Source organism: Myotis lucifugus, unplaced genomic scaffold (genome assembly GCF_000147115.1).
Source record: "Myotis lucifugus unplaced genomic scaffold, Myoluc2.0 scaffold_0, whole genome shotgun sequence".
In the NCBI taxonomy this organism is placed as follows: Eukaryota; Metazoa; Chordata; class Mammalia; order Chiroptera; family Vespertilionidae; genus Myotis; species Myotis lucifugus.
Window position 1 is genome coordinate 1,605,735 of NW_005871048.1, and position 25,199 is coordinate 1,630,933.

The 25,199-nt window shown below is 41.0% G+C and overlaps 1 protein-coding gene across 5 annotated transcripts in view; it reads right to left on the bottom strand.

Annotated features, from left to right (window-relative positions):
- SLC27A6 (solute carrier family 27 member 6) overlaps nucleotides 1-25,199 on the bottom strand; it is a 51,395-nt gene that overhangs the window by 14,832 nt on the left and 11,364 nt on the right. For 4 of the 5 annotated variants that reach the window (XM_006081067.3, XM_023763578.1, XM_023763720.1 and 1 more), the window contains exons 2-5: nucleotides 24,168-24,371; nucleotides 18,730-18,888; nucleotides 17,105-17,229; nucleotides 2,237-2,431 (exon numbers count right to left, since the gene is read on the bottom strand). In XM_006081067.3, coding sequence (XP_006081129.1) covers nucleotides 2,237-2,431; nucleotides 17,105-17,229; nucleotides 18,730-18,888; nucleotides 24,168-24,371 — 683 coding nt within the window. The remainder of the gene's footprint in view (nucleotides 1-2,236; nucleotides 2,432-17,104; nucleotides 17,230-18,729; nucleotides 18,889-24,167; nucleotides 24,372-25,199) is intronic. The other variant, XM_023763643.1, reaches the window with a different exon arrangement.

A 25,199-nucleotide genomic window follows, 5' to 3' on the forward strand; every position in this document is an offset into this window, starting at 1 on the left:
TCCAAACTGAAAAAAACCTAACATGAATGGAAAAACAGAAATTTTCTAAATAAATTGGAGACAATCATGCCTTCCTGCATTATTGACATTACTAGAGGCCCAGTGCATGAATTCATGCACATTGAAAGGAAATTAATTAGAAGAAATATTTTAGAGGCCCGGGAGGGACCATGCTAAGTTGGCTCCAGAGCATGTCCAGCCCTTCTAGCCCAGTCCCAATTGGCTGGACCCCAGCAACAAGCTAACCTACCGGTCAACGCTCATGGTCTGCTCCCTCATGGTTAGTGTGCATCATAGTGACTGGTCGAGTGGTCGACCAATCGGTGGAACACTTAGCATATTAGGCTTTTACATATATAGATTATAGTCTGACAGGGAATTTGAGATATCAGAAAATTAAAATTAAGTCAAGCCAGTAATAAAATACAAATATTCTTCATTGTACTCTGTGAGATGATTACTTTGGAATGACTCAGCTTTACTAAAGGAGCTTTTAATATAAATACCAATTTTTAATGGAATCAGTTCAATGAATTGAGAAAATTAACTGTAAGGAATGTAAAACTCAGTTAATATCAGCACTTACTTTCCCCAAATTACTTTTATTCAGAATGCGAATGCACTCTGGCAGGACAACAAGACCCTTAAGATCCCAAAGAATGCATTAACCTTCTTTAGGTTCCAAACATTAGGGCAATTTATATTAGCTTTGAGTCTATTTTTTTTTTACTTTTTAAAAATTATATATTTTATATATTTAAAAAAATTTTCAATTACAATATACATTCAATATTATTTTGTATTAGTTTCAGTTGACAGCATATTTTTATCTCTTTTGACACTAAATGTTTACTGTTTTTTAATTTATGATTTTTATTATTTCCTTCCTTTTAATTCCCTGAGTTTGTTTTTTAAAATTAACACTATAGAAATGGATATTTAGCCCACTAATTTTCAGCTGTTCTTATCTGAGTTTACCCACTTTGAAATGTAACATTTTCATTATGATTCAGCTCAATTTTTTTCTAATTTCTGATATTTTGTTAAGTCATGAAAATGTAGAGATGTTTTATTTCCAAATACATAGGAAATGATCTAGCTGACATCTAAAAAATGTATTTTTACCTTTATTAAACTGTTGTCAGAGACCATAATCCATATAAATTAAATCTTTTGAAATTTGCTGGAATTCCCTAAGTGGAACAATAATCTTTGTGAATTTTCATAAGTGCTAGAAAAAAATGGATACTCTGCAGTTTTTAGATGTAGTGTCCTATATATGTCCATTAGTTCAAGTAGCTTGTTCATTGTATTATTCAAATATTCTATATCATTGACATTTTTTGTTTGTTCTATAAAATATTGAAAAAGCTACAAATACAATATCCTACTATGATTCTGAATTTATTTTCCCTTGAGGTTATATAAATTTTGAGACTATTTTCAATTTTATTCTTTAAAAAATATTGTTGAGTACAAATTCTATTTTGACAATTATTTCCTCCAAGTCAGTTGAAGATATCTGTTTACTATCTTTTGTGTTCATGGTTGCTATTGAGAAATCAGCTATAAGTCTTTTACTCTGAAGAAGGTGATTTTTTGGCTGCTTTTAACATTTTAGTGGTATCTTGATAAAGTTTTAAAATAAACCATATGTTAGAAGCCTATAAATAAGTTTTGACTGATATAAAAATGAAAGGCAAATAGAAATAGTGGATTGAAAATACTCAAAGAAAATGGAGTCAAATTAGTATATATCAGGATCTATGCTTACTATTTATATTGACATCATTAAATCTGAAAACTGAACAAAAGAATTAGGTATCATTATCCTCATATGGGAGGGAAAACATGGAAGGTTGAGGTTTTCGTAATTTCTAGCACTATAGTTTGCCTCGAGGCTACTATTTTATTTATAGAAGTTCTCAACTTAAAAAAAAACCCACCTGCCCTAACCGGTTTGGCTCAGTGGATAGAGCGTCGGCCTGCGGACTGAAGGGTCCCGGGTTCCATTCTGGCTAAGGGCATGTACCTTGGTTTCAGGCACAGATCGATGTTTCTCTCTCATCGATGTTTCTAACTCTCTATCCCTCTCCCTTCCTCTCTGAAAAATCAATAAAATATGTTTAAAAAAAAACCCACCTGATAATACTTACCATCATGTATAAGCACAAAGCTAGAAGAGAGGTCACCAGGTCTCAAAATATTTCTTTTGTAAAGAAAATATGGTACTTACTTTGTAAAAGAAATTTGTTCTCCCGACTGCTCCAATTTTCCCAGTGTGATTCATAAAACAAATGTTTCCTTCAGTAGCTCCATAAAGCTCACACATCTTGATATTTCCAAATCTGTCTAAAAATTCTCTCCATACATCACTCCGTACACCATTTCCAACTGCCAAACGCACCTGATGATCCTTTTCTCCTTCTCTCTGTTAGAAGAAAATATTTTCCTTGTAATTTATTAATTCTAGTTCCCAATTCTTTCTTTCATTACTATTACTCAAATGGTAAATACCTAGAAGATGCGTATGTGCAATAATGAAAGGAAAGTAAAAAAAAATCATGTAAATCTGTTGCAGAATCACGTCCAAAAGCTAATGAAACTATCCTGGCCCAGAGTAATACAGCGTTATTTCCCCACATATGGGAAAAGCTCTTTCTAAACTCCTGCTTATTGAAACCTTATTTTGGTAAAGATCAGGTAAGGAAGGAAGCATATTTCAGGGGAAAAAAAGCATTACTTCAAAAATTATATAATATAATTGAGTTTCTACTCTCAGCTCTATCATTTATTGTCTATTAGTATATACCTTTGAACAAGAGGTTGTATACTATTCTGATTCTCAGTTTATTCATTTGCAAAAATTGATAATAATACCTGTTAATCTCACCTATATACTGCAGTATACAGTTAAGCCCCATGCCTAGCATATAGTAAACAATAAATTGAGGTCATCTAACCACTGTAATATTTGGTTTGCAAATATATGATTACTACTTGTAACTATTATATCTTTGAATGTGCAATATTCTTATATTTTTACTTCTAAATCATATGTTAGAATTTAAATAACTATATTTTATTCTACATTCAATAAGCATTATATTAATATGGATTATACAGTCATCAAAAATCATAACCTCACACACCTGTTAGACTGACTACTTTAAAAAAGACAAGAAATAAGTGTTAGAGAGGAACTGGAGAAAAGGGAAGCCTGTGCACTGCTGGTGGGGCTTCCACAGCGGATTGCAACCACTGGAAAACAGTGTGGAGTTTCCTCAAAAATCACATACAGAACTACCAAATGATCCAGCAATGCTACGTCTCGGTGTTCATCTGAGATAATGAGAACACCTTTTTGAAAAGACATATACACCCTTATGTTCCTTGCAGAGGCAAAATATTGATGGCAGGAGGCTATGTATATCTTGAGAGAATTACTCAATAAACTAATTTGATAAAATAAAAATGAAATAAGAGACAGCTAAGACTGTGGATACATTGGAAATAACAGTCTGACTTGCTGTTGCAGGCGTAGGCCCCACACCAATGGAATTTAAGTTAAATATTTTGCAGATAGAGGAAAAAACTCACTCAGTGCAGCGGCTCCTTCCAAAACAGAGGGTTCTTTTCTATCACTAACTAGAACTCTGAGGAGTCTGCCCTGTCCCACCGATGGGCGTGTCAGATATTGCCTGCCTGGCAGGAACTAGCTCTTGAACTTTCCATTGCATTTTCCTATATAAAACACTAGTGTTGCAAAGCTTAGGATTCGTTCTGCCTGAACAGAGAACTCTTTAATATGGAATAACTGTTGGATGCTTTTCAGGTCGGAGGTGAGTTTTAGCAAGCAATATTATTGATAAAATGTGTTGGCACACTCTGGAAACCAATAAGAAGGTGATTTATAAACCAAGCTCCATAGACTTTAACCTGTGTGGGCTTTAGCTACACAAGCTTACTAAATAAGAATAACCATTCATCCAAAATGATGTAATTGGTCTAGAAAATCCAATTATCAGAACTAAGATAAGGCTTTTGTCAAGAAATATAAAATTCATTTATTTAACTCTCAAGTTATTTTTATTCTACTCTCCTCTCCTTTAAAAGAAAATCCAGAAGATCATGCTTTAAGGGGTGTGAGAAAAGATTCACTGATTTATTATTTAGTGTTGTGGGAAAAAGAGAATTTATATCTCATCGTCTAAAATAGAACCAAGTCTTCATAACACCCATCTATAATTTTAAAAATCCCCTTCTCTGTTCATCAATTCCCTCGAGCCTTCTTTAGAACAAATTCCCATTCCCTTTAATTCTCCCTGAACCCTGAGGTTACTACCTAAATATCACTGGGTGTCACTGGGAATGGGATGAGGAGAGCATGCCTGCATAAATACGAGTACAACTAAGTGAATGAATGGATATATAACACCTGCATAGACACATACCCCATGGAAAGAAACAGTGTGGCAGAGACCGAGGGACAGAGAAAAAGAGATGGAGAGAGTCAGAGAGAGTGCCTGAGAGACAGAGACAAACGGAAAGCAGGAAAGACAGAATGAAAGTGAAAGAAAGTGAAAAAGACCCAAAGAGAAAGCAAGCAAGAGAGACACAAAGAGCGAGAGACAGAGTCACAAAACAAAGAGTGAACAGAGATAGTGCAGAGACACATAGTCACAGAGTGAAGTATGCACGGAGACCCACGGCCTAAGAGAAACAGAGATGCAGAGAGACTCACACGCATACAGGGATGCAAAGTGAGGCACGTGCACAGAGACACACATGGAGAATGAGACACAGAGACAAAGCACATTCACACAGAGAGAGATTCTCTCTCTCTCTCTCTCTCTCTCTCTCTCTCTCTCTCTCTCTCTCACACACACACACACACACACACCAAAACACATACACCCCAAACAAATCTGGACACAGAGAAAGATATTGGAAGAAAGAGAGAGCCACACCCAAATATGTTGACACAGTTGCACAAGTATTGAGACACACAGAAAGATACATGCAAACAGAAAGACATACAGACAGAAATCTAGGTAGAGAGACCAAGAAAGAGAACAAATACAGAAATCCAGAGTCAAGTTGTGCGGGACAGGAATAAGAAACATGTTTGCAGCCCGATGAGGAAAAGCAATGGGAGTGAATATGTTTAAGCTCCATGTCCAGTAGCTCAGGCATTACCTCATTTTAATCACCATGATACCATACACAGTAAGAAGCATATCCCCATTTTGCACAATGAGCTAATGAAGTTCAGGTCCAAGATCACATACTAAGCAGACAGAATTTGAATACATTAAAATGTAAGCACTACGCGGGCAGGGACTGTTGCCTGTTCTATCCTTTGCTGTATCAATTGCCTAGGCCCTAGGACCATGCCTGGTGCATAAGAGACGTCCACAATCCATATGTGAAAGAAAGAAAGAAAGGTAGGGAAGGCAGGTTCAAGAAAGGAAGGGAGGAAGTGGGGGCAGGAAGAAAGGAAGGAAAGAAAAGAAGAGAAGTAAGGAGATAACCAGCTTTAAAAAACCCTTAAAACCCATGCTCTATTTTTTCAAGCATTTCTCCATGATTTCAGTAATAGGAAGTAATCAAAATATGAGTTTCTAATTTAGTAGTTAGTGTTTAAATGTTGACACACTCCCACACATGTATAGAGTAAGACATTTTATGATATACTAGAGGCCTGGTGCATGCATTCATGCACAGGTGGGGTCCCTCAGCCTGGCCTGCACCCTCTCGCAATCTGGGACCCCTCAGGGGATGTCGGAGAGCTGGTTTCGGCCTGATCCCCACAGGTCAGGGGCTGGGAGGGACTGCGGGAGGGCTCCAGGGCATGTCCAGCCCGTCTAGCCCAGTCCCGATTGGCCGGACCCTAGCAGCAAGCTAACCTACAGGTTGGAGCATCTGCCCCCTGGTTCTCAGTGTGAGCCATAGAAACTGGTCGAATGGTCAAACTGTCGGAGGGACAATTAGCATATTAGGCATGTATATATATAGACTAGAGGCCCGATGCACGAAATTTGTGCAGGGGGGGGGGGGTGTCCCTTCAGCCCATCCTGCACCCTCTCCAATTTGGGACCCCTTGGGGGATGGGGATCGGGCCTAAACTGGCAGTTGGACATCCCTCCTACAATCGGGGACCACTGGTTCCTAACTGCTCACTAGCCTTCCTGCCTGATCACCCCTACTGGCCCCCCTGCCAGCCTGATCACCCCTAAGCACCTCTGCCTGCTGGCCTGGTTGCCCCTAACTATCCCCCTGCCCCCCGCCAGCATGGTCACCCCTTACTGCCCTCCCTGCAGGCCTGGTTGCCCCCAACTACCCCTGCCAGCCTGGTCACCCCTCACTGCCACCCTCTGCCAGCCTGGTCACCCCTCACTGCCCCCCTCTGCCAGCCTGGTCACCCCTCACATGCACCCCCCTGTCAACCTGGTCGCCTCCAATCGCCCCCCCCCCCCCCTCCCGGCGCCTTGGGTTCCCCTCTCTGCCCCCCCCTCGTTGGGGCGGGGCCCCCCCCACGCCCCCCCCGCGGCCCTGGTCCACCCCTACCTGTCCCCCCCACTGCTGGCCTGGTCGCCCCTGCACCCCCCCCCCCCAGCCTGGTTGCCGCCAACTGTGCCCCCTGCCGGCCTGGTCGCCCCACGCAGCCTGCTGTTCAGTCATTTGGTCGTCCTTCACTAACCCCCCTGCCGGCCTGGTCACCCCACGCATCCTGTTAGGTTGTACATTCGGTTGCGATGGCCCCTGGCTCTTTATATATATAGATAGATAGAAAGTACTAATTTTACTTCAGCCATTTAAAATCCCATTTACTAGTAGAATTTAAAAGAGAATTTGCTGAACAGGTCAGGGGTTTTAATATTGCCCCCAAATTTTGGATTTCAGCAGACCAGTTTCCTTCTGACTTTCAGTGCCTGCCATGCATCAAATTGATGTGACAGTACCAGTAAAAGAGTCATACTGATTTGAACTAAGGCTCTTGTTTCTTCAAAGCCTTCTTTGGGACCTGTTGACCGGCTATATGTGACGCAGTGATTGACCTATAGTTACCTCCTACTGGGTCACAGATTTATTTATTCAGTGGCCGGAGATAGCAGGCCTCTAACAATGCCCTCCTAGAAACAAAGTCTCTTTCTTCCAGAATATGTGCCTAATCCTACTCAGAGAATCTATAACACACCAAGCTGAATGGTCTCTTTATATGCTTATGAGAAGTTGAAACTCGGGAAGTTCTGTTTAAATACAGGTAATTTTGTATCAACTTTGACTTCTCAGTAAACAAAGATTGTACTGTTTGTTAACAGATGGAAAGACATAAATTCATAGTGAAAACAAAGGGGCAAATTGTTTCTGCCTTCAGCCCTGGAAAACTAGCTGCTTAGTGCCCAAAACAAAAGTACGATCTAATTCCTAAAGGATCATCTAAAATATATAGCAGCGTATGTTAGGGGTTATAACTCTTCCATCTTGATTCTATTTCATGTAAGACCTCTTTTTCTTAAAACTCACTGATAACCACATACATACACCAACATACCCCATAACAGTAACTATACATTCCAATAGTTTGCTTCCTTCACAGACACTAATATATATCAAAAACATATTGATAGCAAGCCAAGTAGTTATTACAGAATAGGTGCAAAATAACATTAAATACAAATAGAGTATCAGAATCCTGGGGCACCCCCGCCCGTCTACCCCCCCCCCCTAATACAAAATAGCAGAATTTCTTATACTGAAGCAGGAAAGGCATGATAGTGGGAGAGGGTGGGGTCTCTTTTGAGAGAGGATGGGAGCCCAGGACATAAAATGAGAAGCCTGCCAGGCTAAGCCAGTGCGGGCTCCGCTGTGCCCTGAAAGTCTTTGTCACGCTGCCTCGGCAGCCTGGGTCTGGGCAGGCCATGGTTTCAGAGATGACAGCCATCAGTTCACAATCATTTTAAGGCATAAATAATAGTTTGAAAAGACCTCTGTGATCGCAAGTGTTACAGCAAAAAGCAAGCACATTGTGGGCTTAGTTCATGCTCATTTTCTAGCTATAGTAATGCTATTGCTGTTTACAGACCACATATTCTGAACAGGTGCTTTCTCTCCTGGCAGCCCTGGGGAGAACTGAAAGTGGAAGGAAACAATGCTTCAGACCAGAGACATTTCAAAGTTGCCTTAGAAAGAAAGAGCAGCTCTTAGAGTCTGCAAGACTTGCCTCTAATCTGAATGGTGGTGCTGACTCACCAGAAAAAGACACTGTAGACTTCAAGGGAGCTTGCACTTCCCTAGAAACCCAGGAAGAGGGTCACCTGGGCCACAACCACGATTCATTAATGAAATGTTCTGGAGAGTGCAGGTGCCCATTAGCTGTGAGCTGGATGCAGCAATGGCCTGACTCCCTCCATGTGATGATGCAACTCTGATTTATCTAAACCCCCTCTTTGCTTCTGTCCTCCCCAGGAACTCCGACTTTCTGATTATAACTGACTTCCCTTGCAGGCCTAGGACTAGGGAAAGACCGGGTTGGTCCTGAGCACATGAGTCTCCCAGCAACTGGGCTTGTTATATTACTTGATTTCTAAAATACAATTCTACGAATTTTCACTGAGCACCTACTGTATGTCAGACACCACTGTCGGTACTGAGGATACATAGAGGAAAAAACATGAACTCTCTGCTCTCCTGAAACTCATAGTGTGCGTGGGTAATGTGTAATGGGCTAATCACTTATATGAAGAAAAATAAAGCCGTGAAAGAAGACAAGGAGACAGACATTGTAACAAAGAGTCTGACTTCATTCTTGATGTTTGACTACTGATGACTTTCAAGCCACACCAATCAGTCCCTTTTCCTCTTCGGCCCACATCTGGCAAGCTAATGGGCAAGCCCAGTGCTCCTCCCTTTGGTGCCACAAAGCACACAGCAGTTCTGTATGCACAGGACTCCTCGCCCCGCGCTCCCTGCTTCTCACAATGAAAGCTGAACCAGTCTCTTCCAAGTCATTTTTGGACATGCTTGGGGTCCCACCCTGCCTTCCCCAGAAAGCCCTGTTATGTGAGCAATACGCCTGTTCATATTCTCCTGGTGGCATCAACAGAACAAATTTAGGATTTGGGGTCCATCTGAGTTGGTAAGGTGGCCATACCAGACATCAATAAGGGTTGTGGCCAGCAAGGCACTTGCTAGGAGGGTTAGAGGGTGAGCCACACAGATATCTGGGGGAATATTCAATGGGGTGAAACTGACAGTCCTGGTGCATTGAAGGAAAAGCAAGGATGTCGGTGAGGCTGCAGCAGCGTGAACAAGGAGCAGAGTGTGTGTGGGGTAGAGGATGGGGAGTCGGGGAGGTCCCAGCAGGGGAGCAGATTACTTAGAGCCTGTGGTCCATGCTAAGGGAATTTGTATTTTCTTTCAAGTAAACCATCTGAGGGACCTGGGTAGTGAAGTAACATAATCTGACTTACACTTTAATAGAATCATATCAACTACTATTCCAAACGTGGAATAAGGAAGAGGCTATTGCTAACATTTGAGGTAGGAAGTCATGCTGACTTAGATGAGAGTAGCAGGTAGGTGGTAAATTGAGGTTGGACTGTGGATATATTTGAAAGTAGAATCTGCAAGATTTGCTCATGGATTAGGCAGGGGGTGTGAGAAAAAGAAATTTCAAGGGGGATCCCAGAGACTTTGTGACTGAATACATGGAAGGATGGAGTTGTCATTAACTGAGAAGGTCAAGGTGGCAAGGAGTACATTTTAATGGAGGTGGTAAAAAGTTAGGCTCTCGCCATTTTTGACAGAAGATGTCAATTAGATTTCTAAGTGGAGATATTAAGTAGGAATCCAGACATATACAACTTGAAATCAAGAGAGAAGACAGGGCTGGAGATATAAACTTGAGTTAAGTTGTGGAAGGTATTTGCAGCCAGGAACATGTTCAGGGAAGGAGAGAAGAGAGAAGAGAGAAAATGTTTGATTGTGGAGTTCTGAGAAATATTGAGGAAGATCGAGCCATGGAGACAATTTAAAGCGATAAACTGGCATTTTTGAGCCTGGTTTATGTGAGTCTAATCTAAAGACAATCACTGACTAGATAGGGTTGTGAGCCTGTCAGGCTGAGACTATGTGCAATTTTGGCATATTCACTAAGATGAAAACCACCTTGTGAGGCTCTTGGGAGAAGGCCCTACCATTGTGGTCAGTCTGTTTCCGGCTGGGCCCATTTTGTCAAAGTTTTAATGAACCATAACAAAATAATCCAGAATCATAAGGATACTTTCTGGCTCCCTGTGAATCTCTCAGATTTTAAGAAAGCAGAATAAAGAAAAGGGATATAATTTACAGAAAATATGTATAGGGTGTCCCCCAAAATGTATACACACACTTTGAATAATTATAAAGGCAGTGTTTATTAAAATACACTTCATTTTCAACATGGAGCTATCAGCTGTTAAAGTGTGTATACATTTTTATGGGACATCCTGTCTACAGCCTAAATGATAAAATATATTAATTTGAAAAGTAGGCTTCACACATATGCGTCATTTTTGTAATTAGACCCTGCCCACACTATCCTCTCTGGGGTCCAGATTTGTACATCCTATTTTACTTCTTCACATGGGTGCCTAATTAACATACCAAACTTAACAGGTCTAAAAGAAACTTAATTTCACTCCTCAAATCTGTTTTCCTTATTTCTTCAAATGGTTCACAATTTAACTAGATGTTTGAACCAAAAATCTGGACTCTATTCCTGATTCTATCCATTCCTTCACTCCCTATCCCTGAACTAACATGTCCTGCTATTTTTCCTTCAAAACAGATTCAAATTGGTACAGGTTTTTACAATTTTCTTTTATCTTTTCTCAAATGCTCTGATGGAAGTGAAATCCAAATTCCTCTCTATGATCCACCGAGCCCTATAAGATCTGGTCCATGGATGGGCCAGCCACTCTTCTTCTCTTCAAACATTCAGGCTGTGTCCTCTGTGGGCCTCTTAGCTTTCAGTTCATTCTGTTAGGACTGCAATCCCCCAGCTTTTCCGGCTGGATCCTACCCGTCCTATCAGATCCTCATCTCATAACTGACCATTCAGTGAAGTCTTCCCTGACCACTCCATCTAATTAGCAATGTCCCACTCCCACCACTTATCATTCTCTAGCATCTCAACCTGTTAATTTCTCCATACTTGTCATTATCTGTAATTACTTCTCTTCATGTCTTTGCTGATTTATTTTCTCTCCCCCCAAACTAGAGTGTCAGTTCCATGAGAAAGGGGGTTTTATTTGCCTTGTGTGCCCCCTGTCCCTGCATACCCAAATCAACAATATTACTTGAATGACATGAGTGACATATATGACTCTATCCTTAGATATATCCCTATGTATGGTTAACTATCGACTACCTTAAGAATTATTTAAATAAGATATACTCTATAGCAGGAGCTCCCCAGACTACTGATGTCTAGAGTTCTAACATCTTCCTCACCTATCATATTAAATGCAGCATTAATCTTAAAAATATATAAAATTAGACCCAATCAGAAATTGTATGGTGTTGCTTCAGAAACATAGAAAACTTGGGAGATTGAAAGGTTGGAAAGAATTCGCCCGGCCAGTGTAGCTCAGTGGTTGAGCATTGATCTATGAACCAGGAGGTCACAGTTCGATTCCTGGTGTGGGGCATGCAGAAGGCAGCCGATCAATGACTCTCTCTCATCATTAATATATCTATCTCTCTCCCTTTCCCTTCCTCTCTGAAATCAATAAGAATGTGTGTGTGCGTATCTATATATATAAAAGCCTAAGCGACTGGCCAACCGGCTGACTGACCAACCATCCACTAGCTATGATGCGCACTGACCACCTGGGGGCAAATGCTCAATGCAGGAGCGGAAACCACAGGCATGGAAACATGGAACAGAATGATGAATCTCAGGGGGAAGGGGGAGGGTGGGAAGAGATTAACCAATGATCTTACATGCATACTAGAGGCCTGGTGCATGGATTTGTGCATTGGTGGGGTCCCTCGGCCTGGCCTGTGCCTCTCACAATCTGGGACCCCTCAGGGGATGTTGGAGAGCCAGTTTCAGCCCAATCCCCACAGGCCAGGCTGAGGGACCCCACCAGTGCACGAATCTGTGCACTGGGCCTCTAGAATATCCTATCTAATAAAAGACAAAAAGGGTAATTAACCGTACCTCTGCTACGCTTCCCATAGGCTAATCAGGGTGATATGCAAATAAACTGCCAACAAAGATGGCGGCCAGCAGCCACGCAGCTGAAGCAAGCAGGAGGCTTGCTTGCTCCAGTGATGGAGGAAGCCAAGGTTCCCTGCCTGCCGCGGACTGGCTCTGAGCTCCGGAAGCAACAATGTTTCAATTATAGAAGCTAAACAAACCCCAGATACCTGCTTTCAGCCGGCCGCAGCCTCAGAGCCAGGAGCGCCAGTGAGGGCAACAATGTTTCAATTATAGAAGGTAAATAAATCCCAGAATTAAAAAAAAAAGAAAAAAAGGAGAGGCTGGGAGCTTCAGTTGCCCGCCAGCCTGAAAACGGCCCTCAGTCCCTCACCCAGACTGCCCAGGCACCCCAGTCGGGACCCCCACCCTAAAGGGGGTGTGGCCAGCCTGAAAACAGCCATCAGCTCCTCATCCAGGCTGGCCAGGCACCCCAGCGGGACCCCCACCTTGATCCGGGACACCCTTCAGGGCAAACCAGCCAGCCCCCACCCATGCACCAGGCCTCTATCCTATATAGTAAAAGGGTAATATGCAAACTGACCCTAACAGCAGAAAGACTGGGAATGACTGGTCACTATGCCACACACTGACCACCAGGGAGCAGACGCTCAATGCAGGAGCTGCCCTCTGGTGGTCAGTGTGCTCTCACATGGGGGAGCTCTGCTCAGCCACAAGCCAGGCTGATGGCTGCCAGTACAGCGGTGGTGGTGGGAGCCTCTCCTGCCTTCTCAGCAGCGCTAAGGATGTCTGACTGCAGCTTAGGTCTGCTCCCCGCTGGCAAGTGGACATCCCCTGAGGGCTGCTGGGCTGCCAGAGGGATGTCTGATTGCCATCTTAGGCCCAATCCCCCTGGGAGCAGGCCTAAGCCAGCAGGTGGTCATCCCCCAAGGGGTCCCAGACTGCGAGAGGGCACAGGCCAGGCTGAGGGACCCCCCTGCCCCGAGTGCACAAATTTTTGTGCACCGGCCCTCTAGTATATATATAAAGGAAGATTGGAAACAATTGCTCTCCTAGTCTCAGGGGAAGAGAATAATTACCTCACTGCTCCATGAATAAGAGGAGCCAGTACCTTGGCTTTTTTTTTTAAAGGACAGTGTTACTGCCACCAGTTTGGCATAAACACCCAATGTTTATGCCAAAGGAACTTTTGCAACTGGAGCTTTAGAAGAGAGAAAAAAGGCCCTAGCTGGTTTGGCTCACTGGATAGAGCATCGGCCTGGGGACTGAAGGGTCCCAGGTTCAATTCCGGTCAAGGGCATGCACCTCGGTTGCAGGCACATCCCCAGTGGGGGGTGTGCAGGAGGCAGCTGATTGATGCTTCTCTCTCATTGATGTTTCTAACTCTCTATCCCTCTCCCTTCCTCTCTATAAAAAATAAATAAAATTATTTTAAAAAAAAATAAAAAACAGAAAAATGTCAGGATTGGGTCGGGGGTGGATAAACACTTTTTGCCAGGGAAAGCCAACCCTAGGGCATTCTTATGCAACGACTAGTATATATAAACACTCAACTCAGACTGTGATTTTGCTTGCAGGTAAATTTCCTTTGGAATATATTACTTACCCTGACATTCACAACACATCTGGATATATTCAGAGAATGTGTGATTTTGCTTTCTTTTACTTAAGCATTTATTTTAAATGAATGTCTATGGAACTTCAAACCATGGCTTATGAGACATTCAATTTTAATTCATTGAGGGTGTGGACCACATCACCTGTTCACTCTCTGGCCCTACCTGAATCCACTGCTGTTCTAGTTGCACAGTAGGCACTACCCCTTCCTAGAAGCTCATTGAAAGGAATGAATACTGGACAGCAAAAAGCAAGTTCTTGAAAGGATAAGATGTCATAACAGAAGACTCTCCTTTGCCTAAACTTTAATGCCAAGAACTGCTTGTACTTGTTCTGTGTGAGCCCAACGAAGAGATTAGGAATACAATGCATCTCTGCTCAGGAAAATGATTAAGCTTTCCTTTGGGCAAAGCTATATTTATTTCCCTTGCTCCTGCCTACAAGTAGGTGCTTAGAGATTATTTCACAAACACTGTCTTTCCTTCAAGTAACTTATCTAAGAATTAAAATATTTAATTAACTAAAGCAATCAGAAATTCTTTTTCAATTCTCAGTTCTCTAAATTATCTCATTTCCTCAAAATTTGTGCATTACAACTTCAAAGAGGTAAAAAAGATATTTCATTTCATAAAGAAATTCAAAGGAAAACACCTTGAAAAAAAGATTTATAGAAAATATGACAAACGACTAATATCTTTATTAACACTATCATACCATGCCAGTAATCTTAATAAAGAAATTAAATATATGCTTATTTCTAGCCTATAAAATTATGAATAAAGTTAAATAATATTTTCCCCATTCAAAAAACCAACAACCCAAGGCATTCTCTGTTAAAATAAACTATTATTAAAAAGCCCAAGCAGATTGGGCTTCATGCACCCTATTTGAAAGGGTGGGCCATCAGGACTGGCTTTTTTCCCATTTTCCTTCCTTCAGAGACTTTTGAGGACGCTTCAGGGAGGGTTGAGTTCTCTGGCAACTATTTTTAATGCCCCCCATTACTGACAAAAGACTGTGCAATAGGCATAGTTCCACATTGTTTATCAGCCGTGGGCAAACTACAGTCCGCGGGCCGGATCCGGCCTGTTTGAAATGAATAAAACTAAAAAAAAAAAAAAAGACCGTACCCTTTTATGTAATGATGTTTACTTTGAATTTATATTAGTTCACACAAACACTCCATCCATGCTTTTGTTCCGGCCCTCCGGTCCAGTTTAAGAACCCATTGTGGCCCTCGAGTCAAAAAGTTTGCCCACCCCTGGTTTAGATTCACTTCAACCACTTTGAAATGCCATCTGGAAATATTCCATTAAAATCACCAAAATATCCATGTCTGCTGACTACTTTCACTCCTGAGACCCTTGTACTGACTATATTGCATGAAGATGCTAACTGCAGAATACAAGATGGTAAAACTTTAGGAAAATAATAAATGCATGTATTTAACCATTCAATAACTACTTAGTGAGCAAAGGACCTTGCAAAAGCTAGTGTTTCTATTAAAGGATGAGAGGAAATAGGAGTGGTTGGGGAAAGGCCATGGGGAAGTTCATTAGATAGTGCCTGCTATGTACTATGTACTATGGCTTTTATCTTACTGCAGGATATTAGTTCCTTAAATTAACTCAATCCAGAGATCATATTACCAAAGAGTACAATGAAAACTAGAAGAGAGCCCTAACCGGTTTGGCTCAGTGGATAGAGGGTCAGCCTGCGGACTCAAGGGTCCCAGGTTCAATTCCAGTCAAGGGCATGTACCTTGGTTGCGGGCACATCCCCAGTAGGGAGTGTGCAGGAGGCAGCTGATCAATGTTTCTTTCTCATTGATGTTTCTAACTCTCTATCCCTCTCCCTTCCTCTCTGTAAAAAAATCAATAAAATATATTAAAAAAAAAAAAAAAAGAAAACTAGAAGAGAAGAGATGCCAGGTTGTGGCATTATAATTCTTCCACTGGGACTCTTCAGGTAAGATCACGATCCTAAAAATGGTATTCTCCCTGAAGAGAATAAAGGTAAAAATCACCTAAATTTTAGGTCCTAAAACATTTCTCTGGGACTCCCTGCCTTAGTTATGGATCTAGGAAATCCATTGCTGCTGAAGCACTCATGACCAAACAAAAAGAATAAGATAGAAGGCTTCTGCCACAAGGAGGTAGGTCAGGAGCTAGACAGGAGGTCTGTCCCTAGTAAACTCCAAGCTTAAGACAAATAAAAGCATTTTGTAAATAAGATTATCCAGCTTCACATTCTTTTCTGTGTTTATTTCACTTGTGTAATCCTGTATCTTTAATAAAGTTTTATTTAAATGCCTCCAATCTCCTTTCAGCTGTGCTGTGGGGAAAGGAAGAATGCCTTATTTTAGCCGACCAGAGAAGACATCCCAGCCCGCCTTCCATGCCTTAAGCTGGTGCGATGATGGCAAAGGTGATGAGTGAGAAAGGCCCTGGTCTGGGAAGGGTGTTTCTCAGAGGCACAGGGTGGGCTGTCTCTATAGGGAAGGATCCTCTATCACCATTCTTCAAGGAATGGTGTTGACTTGATTACTGAGTCACTTCTTTGTATCCTCAAAAATGTTTAGAAATTCAGACAGTTAAAAAATAAGCATCTTGAAATACAGATGAGACCAGGAAAATAACAATAACTTCTGAAGCCAAAAAAGCAAACAAATTAATAAAGACAAACTTCAGGCTGTTGCAATTCTCTGCCTGTTTACTTTCAGAAGGGGGCATTTTATCAAAACTGTGGAAATGATGGCTTTAGGTGGGAAGAGAAGTGTAAGTCAAAGCAAAATTTCTTTTTTTACATTTAAAGCAAAACCAAACAGAAAGATATTCTAATATAATTACTTATTCAAAAGAAAACAAAAATAGAAAAACAAGTAAAATCAGTGTTGTTAAACAGCATTTAGAAAGCTTACTTAATTCAACCTTGGAGTAATGCTTTCTGTAAACATATCATGCATCTCTTTTCATAATCAGATGCATGCTATGTACACGGAAATTGTCATCAGTCTAAACATGAAGTGAACTGGATTGCAGGTCTGTCTTTTCTGCCACATTATAGAGCATATTAATAGTACACTCCTGGATAACTCTCCTTTTTTTTCTGATTTGTTTTATATTCATTTTATCTTGGGGTAAGTCATTTTATCTGTATAAGTTAGCTAAACTATGTTCTGGAAGAAGATGGAGTATAACAAACAAAAATTGCTTTTTTTCTCAATACTTTCTCTTTCTGGAATTACTTTTTCTCCATGAGAATGATTACTCTTACCTTAGGTTGTTTGCAAAGGTAACGACAAATTTCTCCAATATATTGAAACACAGTCACATTATATTTTTTGCAGTCGTTCCAAAATTGGCTTGCTGAGAATTTCTTCTTTAATACACAAGTAGCTCCTATGAGAAGAGGCAAAAAAAAGGGTACTAGGTAAAAAAATTCAAGGGATTTTATAATCCAGCAGTGGCCACTTATATCAAGCTCATTTGAAAACATTAATCTTACAGTCCATATCTTGAGGTTGAGAGTAAGGGGGTTAGTAAGACAGCTCCAATAAAAAGTTCACTGATGACTGTAGAACTTAACTTTAGAAACACTGTAGGTTACATGAATATGTCCTAAAGAAAAGCACTAATGATTTGACCTTCATCTTTATTTACTGGGGACATTGATCATATTCTAAATATGCTACTTTATAAAGTTACTTTATAGTATTTTAGACATATAAACAGTAGTAAATGATCTCTATTCTGTATAATAAAAGCCTAATATGCAAATTGTCCCCTTGGGTGGTCATTGGACCGGGAGTTTGACCAGGAGGGGTAGGGGCCACCACCCAGCTCCCAGGCACTGAGGGAGCTGGGCAGGGTGCCCTGCCCTGATCGACTGTTCCGCAGGCAGGATGGTGGAAAGGTGAGGGGGTGGTGCCAGGCCATGGCGGGGTGCCAGGTGGGGCTGTGGGGCTGCGAGCCTGGGGGCACAAACTGGGGCCCGATCCCCTGCTGGCCACCCCGAGGGACCCCACCCATGCATGAATTTGTGCACCGGGCCTCTAGTTTATATATAATTTCAGGACAAGCTGGTAACAGACACTTAATTCAGCATGTTTATGAATTTATTTAATATAAATAAAAGCATTTTGTAAATAAGATTATCCAGCTTCACATTCTTTTCTGTGTTTATTTCCCTTGTGTAATCCCGTATCTTTAATAAAGTTTTATTTAAATGCCTCCAATCTCCTTTCAGCTGTGCTGTGGGGAAAGGAAGGATGCCTTATTTTAGCCGACCAGAGAAGACATCCCAGCCCGCCTTCCATGCCTTAAGCTGGTGCGATGAGTGAGAAAGGCCCTGGTCCGGGAAGGGTGTTTCTCAGAGGCACATGGCGGGCTGTGCCTTACCTTTCCAGTGTGAGTTTGTCACTCCTCCCTTCATGAGGTAGGGTCTATTTCCCAGCCCTTCAGTTTCTGAAACCGGATTGGCTTGTGACTTGCTTTGATCAACAAAATGCAGGTGAAATGATCTATGTGACTTCCAGGGATAAGCCCTAAGAGCTGTGCAGCTCCCACATTCCCTCTCTTTAAAGGTTTCTACCACCATTTAAGGAGGCCAGGGTAGACTATTAAAGGATGAGCGACCCCATGGAGAAGAAAGCCCAGTCAACAGCCAGCTCCATCCGCATGGCCTAACTCCTAGGGCACTACTCTTTCCACTTCAGGAATACACTGAGCATATCATGAAATTGTGTACTTTTAATAAGTTGGATAATTTATTAAATGGTATAATTACATAATATGCACATAATCAGTCTGAATTCTACTGGTAGAGTTTCAAACTTTAAAAATACAAGTTCTAATTATTAGGCATTTTGAAAACGTATCATACAGAAAATAATAACTTACCTAACTCAATACATCCACCAATTCCCAGGATAGCTCCAGAACTATGATACAGAGGAAGGGTTATATAAATGATGTCATCACTAGTACAACCGAAAGCCCACAATCCAGCAGCACCCTTTAAAGCCTGCAGCTGGGTAATCACAGCTGCTTTGGGTAGACCTGGGAGAAAAGAAAAAACACACATCTGTAACAGGAATGAAGTCTAGTCTTTCCTAGACATCCTTGAGGCTACCTAACCAAGGCCAACATAGTCCCTCAAGGCACAAAGAATGGAATTAGAGATGACAGCAACAAGATTTAGGAAAGCAGATGGATCACTGACACCACCCACTCAAGAAGCTGAGAACTAAGGCGAAGCCTTGAAGAAAGCTGATTAGCCCCCACAGAACCCCACAAAAGGCTCAGAAAGTTGCTTACCAGGTAGCTCATGGAATAGGAGATAATTATGGAACTATAAACAGGGAGCTTTATAGAAATTCTGTTTACGAAGCAATTACATTGACACAGAATCTATATAAATCTCATCCCTTGTTCATCAAGATATCACATAATATCGTAGGTCCTATAGACATTAATGGTATGAAAACTGACCTCAATTCTTTTCTTAGTCAAATACACTTTGAATTTGTTCCTGGGCCCCAGAATATAATATTTTCATGATCCTGGTCAAACAGGACTTGACAGTAGTAAGAGTGGTAAGGAAATATTCATATCATCCAAAGGGCTCCCTTATAACCTGCAGAAAGGGCCTGTGAGCAGACTCTACTCCCATCATGTAACTTTTCAAATCCTGACTTCGCTACCTCACTTCCTAACTTGCACCAACACTTTCTTCATTATTAGTAGTATACATTTATTTTGTTTGTGAAAATCTAATGATTTTTATGATATTAGGTGGCATACTGATATAAATTCTCATATTTATTACCATTATAATCATTTAATTCATTCTGGGTTTTGAGTTGTAAAACATCCTATATAATAAAAGCCTAACATGTTAAGTGTCCGGTCATCTGGTCGTCCGTTCAATCAAAGTGAATATATAATGATATGCTAAGGCTGCTCAACTGCTCACTATGATGTGCACTGACCACCAGGGGGCAGATGCTCCAACTGGTAGGTTAGCTTGCTGCTGGGGTCCGGCCAATCAAGACTGAGCGAGACAGGCCAGACACACCCTGGAGCCCTCCCCCGGGTCCCTCCCCGGCTGGCCAACCTCCTGCATCCCTCCCTGGCCCCAATTGTGCACCTGTGCCCTCTTGCAATCCGGGACCCCTCTGGGGAATGTCGGAGAGCCGGTTTCAGCCCAATCCTGCAGGCCAGGCCGAGGGACCCCACTGGTGCATGAATTTGTGCACCAGGCCTCTAGTCAGTTTATATTAGAAATAGAGAAAGAGAAATGCTTTTTATAAAAAAATATCAAATCCTTACTGAGGCTGAATGTGATTTTATTACACTCTTGATAGCTTTGTATCCATAAAGCATGACATTAACTGTATGCCTAATTCTGTATGTTGCTCTGCTCTGGTCTCAATAAGACCTCATGGTGCTCAGGACTTTGAGCTAAAAGAAGATATATGAATAACTTTCCCTGTATAATAGATCATTCACAAACTAATTGTTCAAGAATGTCAATACATGCTTTTGATATTTGTTTTAAAATTCAATAAAATAAAATAAAATAAAATTACAGCCCCAGATTGCTTCTTCCACACTGGTAGATGATCTGAGATTTATTCTCTGGAAAAGGTGACTCTGGAAACAGCAGGAAAAAGAGAGACTGGACAGATAGGGGGAAGAAGAGAAAGTCAGCATACTCCTCCAGCTCCCTTTTGATGCTTAACTAGTTTTACCCTCCAGATCCTTGTCTGAGGAATCTGAATAGCCCACAGTAAAAGCTGAGACACTGACAGTCATGAATCCCCCAACAAAGTGTCCTGGACAATGAAACCACCCAGTCCACAGGTCCCACCCAGGCTCACAGAGCTCATCTAGTCAGCATGTGTTGTGTTTTTTGTGTGTTCTGATGTCTGTACTTTAAGTATTAACTGTCAGTCAAAAGTCACCAGATATTTGAGAAAATCCTCTATGGTAAAGGTTAGAGACCAATACAACCCAAAACAAAAGGATGATGAAGAAAATAAAGACAAGGTAGAGAGGATAAATTTTCAAAAAGTTATTATAATTAATATTCCAAGAGATATGAGGATATAAAATACCAATAATACAAAAATAGCCAAAAAAGGAATATTAAGAGAACACAAGGGTTAGAAGATAAATCTCTCAAAAAGTAAACCAAAAGATAAGAGAAGGAAACAGATAGGAAAAATAGAATTAATAGCTCAGTCCAGGAGGGCCAATCTTCAAAAAGTTAGAGTTCTAAAGATAAAAGAATAAACAAACAAGCAAATGTACTAGAAGGAGGGAACAAGGGGAAAGAACAGAAATAGAAAAGGAAAGAGAAGGAAAGTAGGATTTAAAGTTTTTTTTCAAGTAACTAGAGTTTCAAGACATGAGTTTCTAGACTAAAAAGGCTTACAAATTTCCCAGCCAAAAGGATGAATAAGACCAGTCCCCCTATAAGTCTTATGATGTTATAGACTAATGAAAACTCATAAAAGATTCTAAAAATCCTCCAAAAGAAAGAAAAAGAATACCAGTTTGCATATAAAGAATAAGAAATTAGAAAAAGACTTCTCAATATGTATACTGAGAGTCACAAGATAATAGAGTATGTCTTCAAACTCCTGCACAAAATCATTTCTAACCTAGCTTCTATACAAACAAGTGTAAGGGTAGAAAAAAGAAGACATTTTCAGACATGTGAGGATTAACCCTGACTCCTAAACACTCTTTATCAGATACTACTAAAAGCAGGGCAATGACAAAAAGAAAAGTAAACCAGGAAACAAACTTAGGATCTAAGAATTAGGGGGTCAGAAAAAAGAAAAGAGTTGAAGGGAATTCCCAGGAATACGGCAAAGAATGAAACCGGGACTATAAGAGAGTAACTGGTCAGGAATGAAGTAGAGTGAGGAAGGCTCTGGAAAAGAGATGGCCCAAATCATGGGCTTGCTAAAATACAGACTACCTTTTCAGTTTCAAAGGTGAGCTACCTCTTTGACAAAGGAGTGAGCATGAACCAGTTATCCTATATAATAAAACCCTAATATGCAAATTGACCAAATGGTGGAAAGACGAGTTGCTATGACGCACACTGACCACCAGGGGGCAGATGCTCAATGCAGGAGCTGCCCCTTGGTGGTCAGTGCACTCCCATAGAGGGCGTGCTGCTCAGCCAGAAGCCAGGCTCACAGCAGCAAGCGCAGTGGCAGTGGTGGGAGACTCTCTGGCCTCCACTGCAGGCAGGCAGTAAGGAGCAAGGGGTCCCGAACTGCGAGAGGGCGCAGGCTGGGCTGAGGGACCCCCTTCCCCGAGTGCACAGATTTGTGCATTGGGCCTCTAGTATGTGTATAGGAAACCAGGCTAGCAAACAAAAACAGCGATTAATTTCAGGTTGGAGGGAGTTTTATGTGAAAGAAAAGAATTATACTTATGCTACACTGTAGAGCTCAGCTAGAAATAGTGTTTAGTAAGTTATGATACTAATACTAATTGAGTCAAAATTTATGGTGAAACAATATTAGTGTGATGCTGGGAAGAGAAAGTGCCTGCACAAGAGAGAAAGAAGTCAGTGAAGGAAGAAAGTGGTGATAAAAGAAGACAAAACCCTCATCCTCCTATGTGGACAATCAGTAGATGCTTTTTAGTATGTACCTATTTATGTGTCTAGTAAGATACTGATTCTATTTAGACTTATGGAGGTGTTTATAAAAAGAAAGATACAAAAGTACTCAGTGTAGTTGGTTTGGTGAAGGAAACTCTAAAACTTCTAAAATTTTCACCTCTGTGCTATATAATTTCTTTAAAAAATATATATTTTATTGATTTTTTTACAGAGAGGAAGGGAGAGGAATAGAGAGCCAGAAACATCGATGAGAGAGAAACATCGATCAGCCGCCTCCTGCACACCCCCCACTGGGGATGTGCCCGAAACCAAGGTACATGCCCTTGACCAGAATCGAACCTGGGACCCCTCAGTCTGCAGGCCGACGCTCTATCCATGGAGCCAAACCGGTTAGGGCTGTGCTATATAATTTCAATACAAATAAATATCATATGAAAAAGTAGTAATGCCTTTGCTTTCAGCCTGTTGTGCAAATGTGTAAACCACTGTGGTTTTAATCCTGAAGAGCAAAAGCTGTGATGGTCTGCCCAGCCTGTTCCCTTTGGGCTGGGGAGGAGGCTGCAGAGGAGGAGCAGTGGCGAAGACTGTTTTAAAGGCCAGAGTCACTTTCTATTTTTCACAAGAAAACGGTCATAAAGATAAACCAGTTAATAATCTTCTTCAGGAATTTTTCAAAGTTGATCATTTCTAGAATTTCATTCTCTCTTTCAAAGTCCAAATCAGAGTGAATTTATGCTGACAAGTTGGTACATACTAGCATTTTCCAGTTCATGTATCAAAGCTTGTAAACATAGTAAAAAATATAGTTTACCCTCTAACTTAAAAGAGATCATTGTTAGGTTCCAAGTAGAAATAAAATAAAATAAATAAAATAAAATGTAGGAAAAAAAGGGAAGGGATGAAGAAAAGGGAGGGAGGGAAAGAAGAAAAAAAAGAAAAAAGTAAAAAAAAACTTATGCAATTATAGTTTTGCTTCCAATGCTACCTGTGCAGAAGAAATTAGTAACAGAATATTTTTACTATGTCTCATTCAAACACCCAGTCATCTTCAAACTAATTACAAAAGCTTCTTTAGCCTATGAGATACCATTTGTTTTTTTCCTAAGAATCAATTAAGTTTAACATTTCTTTTGAATTCTTAAGAAGCTGTTTAATTATTATTATTTTTGGGGGGTGTGTATGTTATTATTGTTTACCTAAAGAAGGGAAAGTTTAGTTACTTGGTTCTGTTTTGTATCTTCTCCCAAACCTGCAATGCCTTCAAGACTTCCTGTTTGTCACCTGGTCCAGTCGCCCTTAGGAGAGTCAGCAGAGCCAGCTACAGGAGCTTAAATTGCAGCAACAGCTGAATTGTTTTAAGGATTTAACATTTTTAAACAAGAATATATAAAACTGTTTTAAAGTAGACTAAGGGATTTGTTTAATCCAGCAGGATGATGAGAAACTATTTAAATGACTCTCTTCATTTTATATACCAGGGGTCTGAGGAACAGAGAAGCTAGCAAAGATCTTGCCAAAGAAGCTGGTCAACTGTAGGGACAGTCCTTTGCCCTTGGTGCTATCAAAAGTGAACGTGGTGACTTGCCAAGTGAAAGTCAGACCGAGTTCAAGTTAATGCCATTACTCATGGCAGAAATCTGCCCAACACTGTTGCTTTCTTTCTGGGTATTAAGGAAACAATGAGTCATACCTGTGGTTCCGGAGGTGAAAATGTAAAGAGATGGAGTCTTCAGGTTCGAGGCAACATGGTGGCTGCGTGGCACCGGCTTGTCAGATGCTGTGCTCAGTTTTTCTTTGAGTGAAATTACGCCTCGTGGAACAGAATCTTTTACCGCCCAAACACTGATGCCTTCTGGGAGGCTGGGGAGGATTTCTTCGACAGCTTCAAGCAAATCTAAAAACCAAAGGATTAGGAATAGGTAAACAAAACGGAAATCTCAGACCATCCACCTTGGGTTTTCTGTGGCGTGTTGGAATAGAAATAAAATGTAAATACAATGCTAATTTCATTTTCATGTTGGATAAGTAACATCAAAGTCATTTTATTATTCTGTTTCAACAGAATCAACTGAAAGGTAAATCTAGCCATCATTTAATTGAATCAACACAAACAGGCCAATTCAAATTGATTTTTGAAGAAGCCATTATCCAGACTATGTTTTTTTTCCCAATTAAAAGAAATGTATATTTTTTTTTAGAAAGGGGACAACATTTGGGGTTAGACAACCCTGGATTGGATCCCAGCTCCACTTTTTACTGACTGGATGATTTTATTTTATTAATTTTTAATTGATTTTTTAGAAAAAGAAAGGGAGAGAGAGAGAGACATCAATTGGTTGCTGTCTGCATACACCCCGACCAGGCATCGAACCCCCAACCTGGGTGTGTGCCCTGACCGGGAGTTGAACCCGCCACCTTTTGGTGTACAGGACAACACTCCAACCAACTGAGCAACACCGGCCAGGGCTTCAATAAAACTATTTTTAAACTCTGCTTTAAATCTAAATTCAGGACACTGCATTAAACATTGTCCTTGAAATACAACTCAGTAGCTCCGAAAAGCCATCTGCCTATCACTGTTTAGTTCAACCATAATGAAATACACTTGGGAGAACCCCCTGATCGCTATGGAATCACAAGATCATTATGAGTTAGAGACCATTTCAGAGCCCAAAGGTAAGTGAGGAGATTTAGAGATGTAAAAATGCCCTGGTCAGAATGC